Consider the following 17196-nt stretch of genomic DNA (forward strand, 5'->3'; position numbering starts at 1 on the left):
TAATTCTTTGGTGGGTTATTCAGTTGACTGACAGCATTCAGTGCCAATAGTGTTTCACAGTGTAAATGTAAAAATATGAAATGACGAGATACATTTTGATAGGCAACAGATAGAAATATGAAGTTCTAATCACTACTATTTCCCAGTTGCCTTGTTCTACTTAACTAAACGTTTAGTTATAGAATGGAAAACACATCAGGAGCATCTCTAGTTAATAAGTACATGTCGTTATTATATTGTACATAGAAACATAAGGTTTTGCAGTATGCTTAACTTAATAATAATAATAAGAAGAAGAAGAAGAAGAAAAAATGCTACGAAATCAATAGGGATCTTGCAACGTCGTTGCATGGACCCCTAATAATACACCTTAAGTCAAAGTTCAAAATACCAGCTGGTCTGACATCACTCCAATGACACTTGCACATTAATTATCTGGGTACAGATTATCAGGTTGTTCAGGTTCAGGTATGTGACTATTGCTTAACCGTAATTTCCTCCCAATCTCATTTGAAAATCAAACAGCAGGAAGGAACACAGACAGAGATGTATAGAGGAGATTTGGATCAGATCATCTATTTACAAAATCTCAGGTAAGAAGCATTATAATAATAATTTTTATTATTATTGTTTCATGATTTATACCTGTATGTTGCTTAAATTTTATGATGTGTTTTTGGGGCAGATTTTCCTTAATTTGGTCGGATTTCATTTTATTGTCAACAATAAAATAAAACTGTCTTATTACATGCCTGTGATGGTTCTTAATCATCCAGGTCATAGTGTGTTCAGAACAAGCTGAAACAAGAGTTTGTAGAGTTACATGAAGAGCCGTCACCACTCATCTAAGTAGAACTGAAGAAAATGCTTGGATGAGTAATGTCTTCAACAAAGTACAGTTTCTCCTGTTTCAGATTTGGTTTTGGATATCTCTTCTTACATATTAGCTGCTAACATTGCAATTTCAACTTTATATTTGTTTTGTTTTATTTTATTTAAGATGCATTGAGGGGAGGCACATTGATACACATCTCACAAAAAGAAAAATTATAGGTTGTTAAGATAATCCTATAATTTTTCCCACAGTTTCACTGATATTTAAGATAAAAGAAATAAAAAGAGACTTAAACTGCTGTGTAATGTTATACTTCAACGAAAAGGTTAAAATCATTGTCCTGAATCTGTTTAATTGGGCATGGAAAAGGAAAAACCGGTTTAGTTGGGTACATGGTGTACCAGTCAGTTGCAGACTTTTGAGAAACTGAAACAGTTCATCGCCTGAATTTCAAGAAATGCTTTATGCGTTAACCAAACTTCCCATTGTACAACGTTGCTTGACTTACAATTATTGTTTGTATGTAATTCTTTGGTGGGTTATTCAGTTGACTGACAGCATTCAGTGCCAATAGTGTTTCACAGTGTATAATGAATATTACAGCTTGTCAATATAAATAATGTAATATCAAATGACGAGACACATTGTGATAGGCAACAGACGGAAACATGAAGTTCTAATCACTACTATTTCCCAGTTGCCCTGTTTAAAATCTACTCGGCTAAACGTTTAGTTCTAGAAACACATCAGGAGCATCTTTAGTTAATAAGCACATGTCATTATTATCTACTGTACATGGAAACATAAGGTTTTGCAGTATGCTTAACTTTTACTTTTACTTTACTGACAAAGGTGCGACTAAAGGTATGAGGTGTTCATATCATTTGTCTTATCTTGTTTCCAGGAGGGATGGACTAATCTGCCTGGCTCCATAGTAAGAGGAACTTGTCAGCACATCGTCAAACATTACTCCATGCACTTTAGGCTTTGTACATGTGCAGTGAAGTAGAACGTAGCAACAGTAGCTTGTAAATAATCTATAAAATTCATAAAGCAAGACTTGATTGGTCATTATCCTCTCAAATAATGCGTTTACTTAAAAAAGGTTGGCTGCTATTGAAGCTCAGTGTTGTACTGGGATCACTGTGGATGTTGTTGATACTCAATCAGCGGAAAACAGGCCGGAGTCCTGTTTTATTCAGATACAGGTGGTTTGAGTATACAGATGATGATGGCATCCCAGAGAAAGTGTGCAACTGTTCAGCAATCCTACGGGGAGAGAAGGAAGCACTGGAGCGTGCCAAATTACTGACTGTCACTAAAGAGTTCCGCAAGACCATTCAGATCCCTGATGGGTATTATATAAATGCGACCCAAGACTGCAGGTGTGTTGCTCTAACCCACAGATTTCAGTTGGTGTGTAACTCTAAACCATAATTTAAATGTACATAAATTTGTGTATTTACAAACAGGAACTTCAAGTTGAGCAGAAAGTACTTAACAGTGCCATTAAGCAAGGAGGAAGAGGACTTTCCTCTGGCTTACTCTATGGTTGTACATCACAAGGTATGCACATTCTAAAATTAAAACGCTTTACTTCAATCACTAATTAGAGGAGCACACTATTGTTGTAGTGTCCTGTTAGTGGTTAAAAAAAATAAAGCAACTACCTTTAACAATGAAACATAAAGAACAGGAATTGAAATCTCTCTTTTATTGTATGTCTTTAGGTGCAGAACTTTGAGCGACTACTACGAGCGATCTATGCTCCCCAAAATATTTATTGTGTCCATGTGGACAAAAAATCAGAGGCCTCAGTCGTTTCTGCCATCGAGGCCATTACGTCCTGTTTTCCAAATGTCTTCATGGTCAGCAAGCCTGTGAGTGTGGTCTATGCTGCCTGGCCACGCGTCCAGGCTGACCTTAACTGTATGGCTGATCTCTATAACACCACTACAAAATGGAAATACTTCATCAATGTCTGTGGCCAGGATTTCCCCCTGAAAACAAACTTGGAGATTGTAAGGATGTTGCAGTTGTTGAATGGTGGTAACAGCATGGAGTCAGAAACAATGGTCGAGGGGAAGAAGTGGAGGGTAAAACAAGCTCACCAGATAGTTAATGGGACAATCCAGGTACACCTTTTAGAGTTTATTTATAACCTGTTATATAACAATATTTAATTCAATGATTGACAATGTTTTCTGACCTTAATGACCATAACCATCATATTAATTTATATCCAAACTGTTTCAGGGGACAGGAAAGAACAAGGAGCCACCTCCCTTCAACTTGCCCATTCTGTCAGGAAATGCCTACTTTGTGGCTAACCGAGGTTACATCCGTAGTGTGTTGGAAGACAACCGGATACATGCGCTGATTGAGTGGGCCAAAGACACCTACAGTCCTGATGAGTTCCTCTGGGCAACCATTCAGAGAATTCATGGTGTTCCTGGCTCAAAGAGGCCCCACCCTAAATACGACACGTCGGATATGAATTCAATTGCACGGCTGGTGAAGTGGCTGTGGCATGAGGGGCCACAGGATTCAGTGGATGCAGTGTACCCAAAGTGTCATGGCAACTATGTCAGATCAGTATGTGTGTACGGTGCTGGAGACCTGCAGTGGATGCTTGAGCAGCATCACCTCTTTGCCAATAAGTTTGACATAGACACAGATCCCATTGCTGTCTACTGCTTGGAGAGATATCTGAGACAAAAGGCACTGGCTGAGGTACATTAGGTGGAGGTTTTACATGAATCAAAACGTCACCGTTTAATTCATTTTCAGTACAGTATGGGAACAAAATGCAAAACCTAAATTTGTTTGTATTTTCATGTACGTTGTAGTTGCTCTTCCATTTTAACATACCCTTATTTGTTATCTCTTTCTCTGATAAAATTCACGGTGCTGATAATCATGACCTGTCCTTTCCTCATTAATAAACTTACTGAGTTAAAGGTCAGTCCGGTTTGTTCGTAACTTATTTCGGTGTGAGATGAAACAAACCACAAGAGGGCAACATGAGGCCAATTGTTCACTAAACTACCGACTATCCAGACCAAACATAAATCCCAAGAGCGAATAATTAATTCATTCATTCATTTTGTGTAATCGCTTGTCCTCTGGAGGGTCGCAGGAGAACGAATAATAAAAATAATGAATAATGATAACAACAAAAATAATAATAATAACAATAATAATACACCTTAAGTCAAAGTTCAAAATACCAGCTGCTCTGACACTACTCCAATAACAGTTACACACTAAATATAAAGGTAGAGATTGTCATGCAAGGCAAGTCATGCATTAGTAGATTATTTCAACAGTTTGTATGAGTATGCAAAGAATTTGTTAAAACATTTGCTTTTTCTTCAGTTCCCCCATATTTGTCAATTTTCTGGTTGAGATTCAGGTTCAGGTTCAGGTGCATGATTATTGCTTTACCTTGAAAAGGTTCCTCCCATTCACACCTGAAAATGAAAGTGAGTAGATCACTATCATCAGACAGCAGGGAGGAACAGAGACAGAGAGGTACAGAGGAAATTTGGATCAGATCATCTATTTACAAAATCTCAGGTAAGAAGCATTTTTGCAGTCTATTTCAGCAAAATAACAATTATTATCTAATGATTTATGCCTGTATGTTGCTTGAATTTTATGATGTGATTTGGGGCAGATTTTCCTTAATTTAGTCGGATTTCATTTCATTTTCAACAATAAAATAGAACTCTCTTATTACATGTCTGTGATGGTTCTTAGTCATCCAGGTCATAGTGTGTTTAAAAAAAAGCTGAAACAAGAGCTTGTAGAGTTACATGAAGAGCCGTCACCACTCATCTAAGTAGAACTGAGGGAAATGCTTGGATGAGGAATGTCTTCAACAAAGTACAGTTGCCCCTGTTCTTCCTGTATTTTTGTTTTAGATATCTCTTCTTACATATTAGCTGCTAACATTGCAATTTCAACTTTATATTTGTTTTGTTTTATTTAAGATGCATTGAGGGGAGGCACATTATTACACATCTCACAAAATAACTGCAAAGAAAAATTTAAGGCTGTTAAGATAAGATAGTCCTTTAATTTTTCCCACAGTTTCACCGATATTTAAGATAAAAGAAATAAAAAGTGAATTAAACTACTGTTTAATATTGTGCTTCAATTTCAGTGAAAACCTTAAAATAATTTTCTTGAATCTGTTTAACTCTGTTTAACTTGTGACTGAATAACTTTTTTAACTAACCTGCAACAACATGAGTGCAATAGTTAAGTGCAATAACAATATGCAGCTGGTATTTTTCTATTTATGCAACAACCATGTATGTACAGTACAGTCACAATATTTATTATTATCATTATTATTCTGTTCTGGGTGTTTGGTATTTGGGTTTATAATTCGTGTACATGTATGTCTGACAGTGCTGTATGCGATGGAGATGTCAATTTCCCTGTGGGAACCTCCCAAAGGGATCAATAAAGTTGTCTATCTATCTATCTATCTATCTATCTAACTCGGCATGAAAAATATGTAAGAGATAAAAGACTGACGAAAAACTGGTTTGGGTACATGGTATACCAGACAGCTGCAGTCTGCTTTGCATCTCAAACCAGTTCATCGGCTGAATTTCAGGAAATGTTTTATGCTTTTATCCATTGATGGGCAACAGACGGAAACATGAAGTTCTAATCAGTACTATTTTCCAGTTGCCTTATTTAAAATCTACTCGACTAAACGTTTAGTTATAGAATGGAAAACACATCAGGAGCATCTCTGGTTAATAAGCACATGTCATTATTATCTACTTTACATGGAAGCATAAGGTTTTGCAGTATGCTTAACTTTGAATTTTTACTGAGAAAGGTGCTGCTAAAGATATGAGGTGTTCATATCATTTGTCTTATCTTGTTTCCAGGAGGGATGAACCAATCTGAGGAACTTGTCAGCACATCGTCAAACATTACACTTCAGGCTTTGTACATGTGCAGTGAAGCAGAACGTGGCAACAGTATATAGCTTGTATATTATCTATAAAAGACTTCATGGGTCATTATTGGCTAGGAATTTAGAATTAAAACAGTTATAAAACCCCTTATTAGCCTTCTGTATATGTCATGATATGGTTAATATTGAATCATTTTTGACACGTAATGTTTTTAAAATGTAAATGAGTTGTTACGAAAGAATTGCAAAGAGTAATATAAGTTCAGCTAGACTACGTTCATAAATACCACAGTAAAGTCATTGTTGTTGAACTCCTCCTCTAAGATAATGCGTTTACTGAAAAAGGGTTGGCTGCTATTGAAGCTCAGTGTTGTACTGGGATCCCTGTGGATGCTGTTGCTACTCAGTCAGTGGAAAACAGGCCAGAGTCCTGCTTACATGTTCAGGTACAGGTGGTTTGAGTATACAGATGATGATGGCATCCCAGAGAAAGTGTGCAACTGTTCAGCAATCCTGCGGGGAGAGAAGGAAGCACTGGAGCGTGCCAAATTACTGACCCTCACTAAAGAGTTCCGCAAGACCGTTCAGATCCCTGATGGGTATTATATAAATGCGACCCAAAACTGCAGGTGTGTTGCTCTAACCCACAGATTTCAGTTGGTGTGTAACTCTTAACCATAATTTAAATGTACATAAATTTGTGTATTTACAAACAGAAACTTCAAGTTAAGAAGAAAATACTTAACAGTGCCATTAGGCAAGGAGGAAGAGGACTTTCCTCTGGCTTACTCTATGGTTGTACATCACAAGGTATGCACATTTTAAAATTAAAATGCTTTACTTCAATCACTAATTAGAGGAGCACGCAATTGTTGTAGTGTCTTGTCAGTGGTTAAAAAAATAAAGCAACTACCTTTAACAATGAGTGTGTGAAACATAAAGAACAAGAACTGAAATCTCTCTTTTATTGTATGCCTTTAGGTGCAGAACTTTGAGCGACTACTACGAGCGATCTATGCTCCCCAAAATATTTATTGTGTCCATGTGGACAAAAAATCAGAGGCCTCAGTCGTTTCTGCCATCAAGGCCATTACGTCCTGTTTTCCCAATGTCTTCATGGTCAGCAAGCCTGTGAGTATGGTCTATGCTGCCTGGCCACGCGTCCAGGCTGACCTTAACTGTATGGCTGATCTCTATAAGACCACTACAAAATGGAAATACTTCATCAACGTCTGTGGCCAGGATTTCCCCCTGAAAACAAACTTGGAGATTGTAAGGATGTTGCGGTTGTTGAATGGTGGTAACAGCATGGAGTCAGAAACAATGGTCGAGGGGAAGAAGTGGAGGATAAAACTAGCTCACCAGATAGTTAATGGGACAATCCAGGTACACCTTTTAGAGTTTATTTAAGCTTTCTGACCTTAATGACCATAACCATCATATTGATTTATATCCCAACTGTCTCAGGGGACAGGAAAGAACAAGGAGCCACCTCCCTTCAACTTGCCCATTCTGTCAGGAAATGCCTACTTTGTGGCTAACCGAGGTTACATCCGTAGTGTGTTGGAAGACAACCGGATACATGCGCTGATTGAGTGGGCCAAAGACACCTACAGTCCTGATGAGTTCTATTTCTGGATCTATTTCTTAAGAGCAATAATACACTCCTCTGTGTTCCCGTAGTTCACCGTATAGGTAATGCGCATTGATAGGAGATGCTCTCTCTCCAACTTCATGCTCAGAAATAAAGCAGTGTGTGAACCGGTAGCTTTGTTTCTGTGTCTGTTATTTTGTAGATGTTGTAGTTACAAACACAACAGATTGGCGACGAGTACGAACCGTACTGGGAGTCATACATCGAAAGGATTTAGCTGTACTGTGTTGCAAATGGTGTGGAGGATGAGTTAAAAGTCCCCACAATCCTCAGCCTAATGGGCGCTAAAATTTACCAGCTGCTACATAACTTATTAGCCCCCCAAAAGCCTGCTACCCAGACTTTTAAAACCATTGTGGAAACATTAGAGAATGCCCTGGGCCCTGAGCCCCAAGCCCCTTCTCATAGCAGAGAGATTTAGTTTTCACAACAGAAATCAGTCTAAGGATGAAAGTATCTCTGATTATGTGGCTGAGTTGTGGAAACTCACCCAGTTTTATGACTTTAATAATGCTCTGCGTGATAGGCTGTTATTTGTCATACATAGCCGGAGCATACAGAAGGGACTTGTCAGAAAAAGACCATACACTGGAAGAAGCATTGTCTATTGCAGTGTCTACGGAGACAGCGGACAAAGATGGTCTGGAGCTGCAAAAAAAGGGCGTGGACAGTGGTTTGCATAAAATGTTGTTGAATGATAAAAATGCAAAATGCAACGCAAGTGTTACAGGTGTGGCAAAACCTCACATGATGCAAATGACTGCTGGTTTAAGGATAAAGCCTGCAGGAAATGTAACAAACCAGGACACAGAGAGAGAGCACAAAGAGAGAAGCCACCGCGTGCTAAAAAGTTCAAATATAAAGCCAAACGTGTCCAGTATGTCACTTTCAGGCAATGGCGTCAAGGGGAAAGCATTCGAAGGAGTTCGAAGAGGAAACTGAAAAAACAGATCGAAATATTGGAGGCACAGCTCAAAAAAGAGAAAACTAAAACTGAGAAATATAAGAAGAGGTACCATAGGGCCAAGAAAGAAAGTGCATCCAAATCACCACGTACACAAGTGAATGCTTTGTTGGCACGTAAAAAAGTGAATTCACCCATCAAAAGAGCTCTTCTTTTCCATACATCCCTGATTGAGGATATTAGAAGAAAATATGAACATGCAAAAACAAAGAGAAGCAGTTGATAGCAAAAGTGGTCAATAGAAACATTCTGAAGAAGTACAAGCTCCAAAAGCATGCCCAGACTGCTTTTGGCTACTCTGCGAAGAGAGCAAAGTATCCTGTGGATCTTAGCTATCGTGGGAGGAAGTGCATCAGTCGAAGTGAGATTAGGAAGAACGTTACATCAATTTTTCTTCGAGATGATGTTAGTCGAATGACGACTGGCTTCAAACAAACAGTCACACGGCTGAAGAAAAAGATGCAAAAGAGGTTGCTTACTGATACAATGAAGAACTTGCACAGGAGGTTTGTCTCTGAGCATACTGGCCACATGTCATACACCTCCTTTTGCCGTCTCAGACTCTTTTGGGTGGTAACCCCCTCTTCCTCTGACCATGACACATGGCTCTGCAAAAAACATGAGAACTTGCAATTCATTGCCAATGCCTTGCAGAGCCAAGGGTTACTGGCCTCAAGAAACATCGAGGAAATGTCTCTAGCAACCATGTGCGACCCGAAAGCCTGTGAATGCCTGTGCTTACGGTGAGTGCAGTGAATGCTTCCTAACTTGTCACCCAATGCTGAAAACTCCTGAGAAAGAGAACATCCGTTTATCTCAGTGGCTGACAGAGAAGATCACGAAGGATGAGAAGGTGTCTACAATCACAGTGAAAAGGGAGATAACAACAACAGAGCATGACCTTAACACAGATTTCCAGGAGAGGCTTCTCCATTTTAGGCGCCATGTTTTCAACATTAAATGGCAGTTTGATGCCTACAGGGAGCTCAGGAGCAGCCTGAAGCACAACGAGTCCCTCTTGCATATAGATTTTAGCGAAAATTACTCATGCAAGTACAGCGAAGAAATACAATCTGTGCATTTTGGAGGTTCACACAAGCAGGCCAGTCTGCTCACTGGAGTGCTCTACACCACTGGTGAACAAGCGCCACACACCTTCTGCTCCATATCACCCTCCAGAAGACACGACCCTGTGGCCATCTGGGCCCACCTCGATCCAGTTCTGAAGGTAGTGAGTGAACGACACCCACAAGTCAGCAGACTTCATTTTTTTCAGCGACGGGCCTGCAACGCAGTATCGACAAAAGGGAAATTTCTTCTACCTCTCAACAGAACCCTACAAGTATGGCTTCAAAGAAATAACGTGGAATTTCTTTGAGGCTAGTCATGGCAAGGGGGCACCAGATGGTGTGGGTGGGGCCCTCAAGAGGTCAGCAGACCGGATTGTAGCCCATGGAGGAGACATTCCTGATGCCCAGAGCTTGTATGACAAGCTGAAAAGCCTGAACACATCTGTCGAGCTGTTCTACGTCCCAGAGAGGGATATTGAATCCAAGACTGAGGTACTTGCAATAGCTGCCATAAAAGGCACTATGAGAATCCACCAAGCTATCATTCTGAAACCCGGCCAAATGAAATACAGAGACATTTCATGTCTGTGTAAAAGGGAGGAAGGTGTTTTGGACTGTCCCTGCTTTAACCTTCAAGAGGTCACTCTAGCTAATGTTCCTGTTTCATCCGACGAGTCCCCAGCATGTGGAAAGACACCAGATAATCCGAGGAGACCAGAAATGATTGAGGTAAAGCACATTGGAGAGTGGTGCGTCGTTAATTACGACAATGAAGCATACCCAGGTGTCATCAGAGATGTTGAAGAGCACAGTGTGAAAGTTAAGCGTATGCACCGCCATGGCATAAACAAGTTCCATTGGCCAAGTCTCCGGGATGACATCTGTTGGTACCATGACTGGCAGGTACTTTGCCTAATACCAGAACCACAGGCTCTGAACAAGCGCTCTGTACGGATTGAAGCGTCTGCATGGAAGTATGTGGAACAGCAACTGCAGAATTGAGCCATGCCTCTGCAGAAAGGGAGACTGTTTGGAGATGTGTCTCAGTGATGTTCAGTGATATTCTGTTTTTTCGAATCAATCATTCTCCACTTAAAACAACATTTTTCTTCTTGTTCTACAGTTGAATGTTTGACTTTCACTGTGCAGAATGATGTACAGAGTTTAACTATAGAATGCCACATTAATGGCTCATTTTTGGTGTTTTGCTGCGTGCAGGTAGAGTGGATCAAAACCAGTCTGTTCACCTGGTAAATTCCCCCTACATGGGAAAAGGACCTCTTCATTTTTTTTTTTTTACATCATTTCTTTTTGATTTATTGCAAAATGAGGCCATTCAATGACCTTTCACAATGTGTCCACCCTGTTACTTTCATGTTCTAAGAAAATAAACAATTTATTTTCACAAGTTACCAAACTCTTTGTGTGATTCCTTTATAAACAAGTGAGGGCCAAATAGTATTGTTTGAAAGTTTGACCAGATATCTTTGTTGTTAGATTTTATTTAGAAAAGAAAGCTGATTCTCGCTGATTTTATAGAGAAACAAATAGTTTGCCCTAATTTCATTACTATCCAAATACTTTTCCCATTAACTAAAACATAGTGTTGAGAAAGGGACTAAATAGCTTTCTGAAAATATACATTTTATAATCACTATGTAATTACAATGTATTTATTCTACTTTGAAATTGTCAATGACAGGGTTGACATATTTTGCTGTTTGCGTGTATTGTCTGCTTGCAGTTAATTTACAAAAAGTGTGGGAGCTTGACCAACATGCATTTCTAACAGCATAACATCTACTTAATACAATAAATGTGAAGTTAAATGGAAAATCTCAGCTTTTTGGGGGGGAAATTGGGAAGTCTCAAAGGCACCTTATTGTGATATTGACTCGTCTATTGACATGCGACTACTCGCCCTAACCCAAACAATCATAATCTAATCTGCATTCCGGCCCCTGAGCAGCATAACAACGCCCCCAGGAGATCGCTGCAGTGAGACGCTCTGTCCTATTCCTCCCTCCCTTCCTTCACGGACACCTGTTGATGGTTGACTCCGTCTGGGACCCGATCAGGGACGCCTCCATGGCAACCTGCTGTGTTTTCGCGATGACATCCTGCGAACTGAGGCACTGATTGGGAGGCTAGACGAAGCGACTCTCCAGGCTTATGTACACACACGCACCCACGGACACTTACACACATTCACATATGCAATACACCTTCCTACCCCCCCAATCCCACGCCTTCGCCGCTTTCACCCCCCAGTGCGACAGGCGGGGTCCGAAGGCGGCGCCATAGTTGGCTGAGGCCGGGGGATGCCTGTCTGCGCTGGAACACCTCCAGCCCCCTTTCCCCACTCCCCTGGTGCAAGTTGTTTTTGAGTTTTTAATGTTGTAAAGTGTGCTCATATGTGCTTATGTTGCTGAGGTTTTTTCCCCGGTCCCACACTGTAGGCCTACTCCCCCAGAGTGTAGTCTGGGAGCTGCTTTTTTTTTTCTCCTCTCCTCTTCTCTTGTTTTTTCTTCCCTTTTTCCTCCCTCCACTATTGTAATTTCCCCATTGCAGAATCAATAAAGGTTTCATTCATTCATTCATTAAGTCAAAGTTCAAAATAATAGCTGGTCTGACACCGCGCCAATAACAGTTACACACTAAATATAAAGACTGTCATGCAAGGCAAGTCATGTATTAGAAGATTATTTCAACAGTTTGTATGAGTGTGCAAAGAATTTGTTAAAACTTTGATTTTTCTTCAGTTCTTACACCCAATTTGGCAATGTTCAGATTCAGGTGCGTGATTAATGTTTTGCTTTGAAAAGGTTCCGCCCATTCTCACCTGAAAAGGAAAGTGAGTAGATCACTTTCCTTTTCAGGTGAAAAGGAAAGTGAGTAGATCACTATTATCAGATAGCAGGAAAGAACAGAGTCAGACATGTATAGAGGAGATTTGGATCTGATCATCTATTTACAAAATCTCAGGTAAGAAGCATTATAATAATAATAATAATAACACATATTATTTCGTGATTTATACCTGTATGTTGCTTAAATTTTATGATGCGATTTTGCTGCAGATTTTCCTTAATTTAGTCGAAAAGATTTTATTTTATTTTCAACAATGAAATAAAACTCTTTTATTACATGTCTGTGATGGTTCTCAGGCATCCAGGTCATAGTGTGAAAAAAAGCTCAAACAAGAGCTAGTAGAGTTACATAAAGAGCCGTCACCACTCACCTAAGTAGAACTGAAGGACATGCTTGGATGAGTAATGTCTTCAACAAAGAAACAATTGCTCCTGTTTCAGATTTGATTTAGGATATCTCTTCTTACATATTAGCTGCTATCATTGCAATTTCAACTTTATATTGAGGGGAGGCACATTAATACACATCTTACAAAAATAACTGCAAAGAAAAAATTTACATTGTTAAGATAAGATAAGATAGTCCTTTAATTTTTCCCATAATTTTCCCAGGATTCAGAGCCAATAGTGTTTCACAGTGTATAATGAATATTACAGCTTGTCAATGTAAAAATATCAAATGATGTGACACATTTTGATAGGCAACAGACGGAAACATGAAGTTCTAATCAGTACTGTTTTTCAGTTGCCCTGTTTAAAATCTACTCGACTAAATGTTCAGTTATAGAATGGAAAACACATTAGGAGCATCTGGAGTTAATAAGCACATGTCATTATTATCTACTGTACATGGAAACATAAGGTTTTGCAGTATGCTTAACTAAATAATAATAATAAAAAGAAAAATCGCAACAAAATCAATAGGGATCCTGCGATGTCATTACATGGACCCCTAAAAATACACCTTAAGTCAAAGTTCAAAATACCAGCTGGTCTGACACCATTCCAGTAACAGTTACGCAGTAACTGTCTGGGTAGAGATTATCAGGTTGTTCAGGTTCAGGTATGTGACTATTGCTTTACCGTAATTTCCTCCCAGTCTCTTTTGAAAATCAAACAGCAGGAAGGAACACAGACAAAGAGGTAGAGGACAGTTGGATCAGATCATCTATTTACAAAATCTCAGGTAAGAAGCATTATAATAATAATAATGATAATTATTATTTCATGATTTATACCTGTATGTTGCTTAAATTTTATGATGTGATTTTGCTGCAGATTTTCCTTTAATTTAGTCGGATTTCATTTTATTTTCCACAATAAAATAAAACTCTTATTACATATCTGTGATGGTTCTCAGTCATCCAGATCATAGTGTGTTTAAAAAAAGCTGAAACAAGAGTTTGTAGAGTTACATGAAGAGCCGTCACCACTCATCTAAGTAGAACTGAAGGAAATGCTTGGATGAGTAATGTCTTCAACAAAGTACAATTGCTCCTGTTTCAGATTTGGTTTTGGATATCTCTTCTTACATATTAGCTGCTAACATTGCAATTTCAACTTTATATTTGTTTTGTTTTATTTAAGATGCATTGAGGGGAGGCACATTATTACACAAAAATAACTGCATAGAAAAATTTAAGGTTTAAGATAAGTTAAGATAATCCTGTAATTTTTCCCACAGTTTCACCGATATTTAAGATAAAAGAAATAAAAAGAGACTTAAACTGCTGTTTAATATTATAATTCAATGAAAAGGTTAAAATCATTGTTCTGAATCTGTTTAACTGGGCATGAAAAAGGAAAAACTGGTTTAGTTGGGGACATGGTGTACCAGTCAGTTGCAGACTGCTGAGAAACTGAAACTTAAACCAGTTCATCAGATGAATTTCAGGAAATGTTTTAAACTTTAACCAAACTTCCCATTGTACAACGTTGCTTGATTTTCAATTATTGTAAGTATGTAATTCTTTGGTGGGTTATTCAGTTGACTGACAGCATTCAGTGCCAATAGTGTTTCACAGTGTATAAAGAATATTACAGCTTGTAAATGTAAAAATATGAAATGACGAGATACATTTTGATAGGCAACAGACGAAAACATGAAGTTCTAATCACTACTATTTCCCAGTTGCCCTGTTTAAAATCTTTTAGTTAAAATCGTTTAGTTATAGAATGGAAAACACATCAGGAGCATCTTTAGTTAATAAGCACATGTCATTATTATCTACTGTACATGGAAACATAAGGTTTTGCAGTATGCTTAACTTGGAATTTTACTTTACTGAGAAAGGTGCTGCTAAAGATATGAGGTGTTCATATCATTTGTCCTATCTTGTTTCCAGGAGGGATGGACTAATCTGCCTGGCTCCATAATAAGAGGAACTCGTCAACACATCGTCAAACATTACTCAATGCACTTTAAGCTTTAAACGTGTGCAGTCAAGCAGAACGTAGCAACAGTATATAGCTTGTATATAAAATACATAAAGCAAAACTTGGTTGGTCATTATCCTCTCAAATAATGCATTTACTGAAACAAGGTTGGCTGCTATTGAAGCTCATTGTTGTACTGGGATCCCTGTGGATGCTGTTGATACTCAGTCAGGTGAAAACAGGCCCGAGTCCTGCTTACATGTTCAGGTACAGGTGGTTTGAGTATACAGATGATGATGGCATCCCAGAGAAAGTGTGCAACTGTTCAGCAATCCTGCGGGGAGAGAAGGAAGCACTGGAGCGTGCCAAATTACTGACCCTCACTAAAGAGTTCAGCAAGACCATTCAGATCCCTGATGAGTATTATATAAATGCGACCCAAAACTGCAGGTGTGTTGCTCTAACCCACAGATTTCAGTTGGTGTGTAACTCTAAACCATAATTTAAATGTACGTACATTTTTGTATTTACAAACAGGAACTTCAAGTTGAGCAGAAAGTACTTAACAGTGCCATTAAGCAAGGAGGAAGAGGACTTTCCTCTGGCTTACTCTATGGTTGTATATCACAAGGTATGCACATTATAAAATTAAAATGCTTTACTTCAATCACTAATTAGAGGAGCACACTATTGTTGTAGTGTCCTGTTAGTGGTTAAAAAAATAAAGCAACTACCTTTAACAATGAAACATAAAGAACAGGAATTGAAATCTCTCTTTTATTGTATGTCTTTAGGTGCAGAACTTTGAGCGACTACTACGAGCGATCTATGCTCCCCAAAATATTTATTGTGTCCATGTGGACAAAAAATCAGAGGCCTCAGTCGTTTCTGCCATCGAGGCCATTACGTCCTGTTTTCCAAATGTCTTCATGGTCAGGAAGCCTGTGAGTGTGGTCTATGCTGCCTGGCCACGCGTCCAGGCTGACCTTAACTGTATGGCTGATCTCTATAAGACCACTACAAAATGGAAATACTTCATCAACGTCTGTGGCCAGGATTTCCCCCTGAAAACAAACTTGGAGATTGTAAGGATGTTGCGGTTGTTGAATGGTGGTAACAGCATGGAGTCAGAAACAATGGTCGAGGGGAAGAAGTGGAGGGTAAAACAAGCTCACCAGATAGTTAATGGGACAATCCAGGTACACCTTTTAGAGTTTATTTATAACCTATTACATAACAATATTTAATTCAATGATTTTGCCATTGAAAGTTTTCTGACCTTAATGACCATAACCATCATATTAATTTACATCCCAACTGTTTCAGGGGACAGGAAAGAACAAGGAGCCACCTCCCTTCAACTTGCCCATTCTGTCAGGAAATGCCTACTTTGTGGCTAACCGAGGTTACATCCGTAGTGTGTTGGAAGACAACCGGATACATGCGCTGATTGAGTGGGCCAAAGACACCTACAGTCCTGATGAGTTCCTCTGGGCAACCATTCAGAGAATTCATGGTGTTCCTGGCTCAAAGAGGCCCCACCCTAAATACGACACGTCAGATATGAATTCAATTGCACGGCTGGTGAAGTGGCCGTGGCATGAGGGGCCACAGGATTCAGTGGATGCAGTGTACCCAAAGTGTCATGGCAACTATGTCAGATCAGTATGTGTGTACGGTGCTGGAGACCTGCAGTGGATGCTTGAGCAGCATCACCTCTTTGCCAATAAGTTTGACATAGACACAGATCCCATTGCTGTCTACTGCTTGGAGAGATATCTGAGACAAAAGGCACTGGCTGAGGTATATTAGGTGGAGGTTTTCCTGAATCAAAACAAAATATTACTGTCTTATACAGGGGTGTAACGAAACACAACAATGACCGTACCTCGGTTTTGAGGTTACAGTTTGTTTCATTTTCGGTACAGTATGGGAACAAAATGCAAAACCTTAATTTGCTTGTTATTTATTTGCATGTTAATTATTTGTAAATCAACAATTTATTCTAACATTATAGCAAATATGAAAATAAAATAAGAAATAGAATACTATTGCAAAATGATGCCTGGTAATGAGTTAAATAAAATATTCTCAAATAAACAAAAAATATATAAAATATTACCAAAACCTCACAGCTTGTTAACAGCTTTTAAGTCAGCTGTGTTTGCACCAAGGTGTTTTTGTTTTTGTTTTTTTCTTGTAGCAGTGACGTTCACTCAGGTGGTGCGTTTCAGGTGAATTAGTATGTGTGTGGTGTAAATGCGTTAAAAAAAATGAACACATTTAATAAAATAGTAATTAACCACGAAGCAAAAGTGTTCCCAAGCAGGAGACTTTAGCGACAAGGGAGGGTCATGAAGCTCCGGTTTATCGCTAGCGGTAGCCATGACGAACGGGCTGCACGTGTAGCTGCAGGCGGAAAATAAACACACACAACTTCCATTCTGTGAACTCACTCGCTTACAGCCATGTACCGAACCGAACG

General features: G+C 39.0%; 3 protein-coding genes across 3 annotated transcripts; all 3 read left to right on the top strand.

Annotated features, from left to right (window-relative positions):
* Positions 1–1921: 1921 nt before the first annotated feature.
* Positions 1922–3577, top strand: LOC311492840 (beta-1,3-galactosyl-O-glycosyl-glycoprotein beta-1,6-N-acetylglucosaminyltransferase-like; the record flags this gene model as incomplete). Its single annotated transcript, XM_084551257.1, has 4 exons — positions 1922–2220; positions 2308–2401; positions 2566–2970; positions 3092–3577. The coding sequence occupies 4 exons, from the start codon at positions 1922–1924 to the stop codon at positions 3575–3577; spliced, it is 1284 nt and encodes a 427-aa protein (XP_084407383.1).
* Positions 3578–6028: 2451 nt separating this feature from the next.
* Positions 6029–16591, top strand: LOC311492792 (beta-1,3-galactosyl-O-glycosyl-glycoprotein beta-1,6-N-acetylglucosaminyltransferase-like). The gene is made up of 4 exons (XM_084551203.1): positions 6029–6406; positions 6494–6587; positions 15506–15910; positions 16038–16591. Exons 1-4 carry the CDS (start codon positions 6105–6107, stop codon positions 16521–16523), a joined length of 1287 nt encoding a protein of 428 aa, XP_084407329.1. The 5' UTR covers positions 6029–6104; the 3' UTR covers positions 16524–16591.
* LOC311493149 (beta-1,3-galactosyl-O-glycosyl-glycoprotein beta-1,6-N-acetylglucosaminyltransferase 3-like) lies at positions 6699–7460 on the top strand (the record flags this gene model as incomplete). Its single annotated transcript, XM_084551711.1, has 3 exons — positions 6699–6704; positions 6759–7163; positions 7245–7460. The coding sequence occupies 3 exons, from the start codon at positions 6699–6701 to the stop codon at positions 7458–7460; spliced, it is 627 nt and encodes a 208-aa protein (XP_084407837.1).
* Positions 16592–17196: the final 605 nt, after the last annotated feature.

The sequence above is a fragment of the Chelon labrosus genome, assembly GCF_963514085.1.
Source record: "Chelon labrosus genome assembly, chromosome: 9".
Lineage (NCBI taxonomy): Eukaryota > Metazoa > Chordata > Actinopteri > Mugiliformes > Mugilidae > Chelon > Chelon labrosus.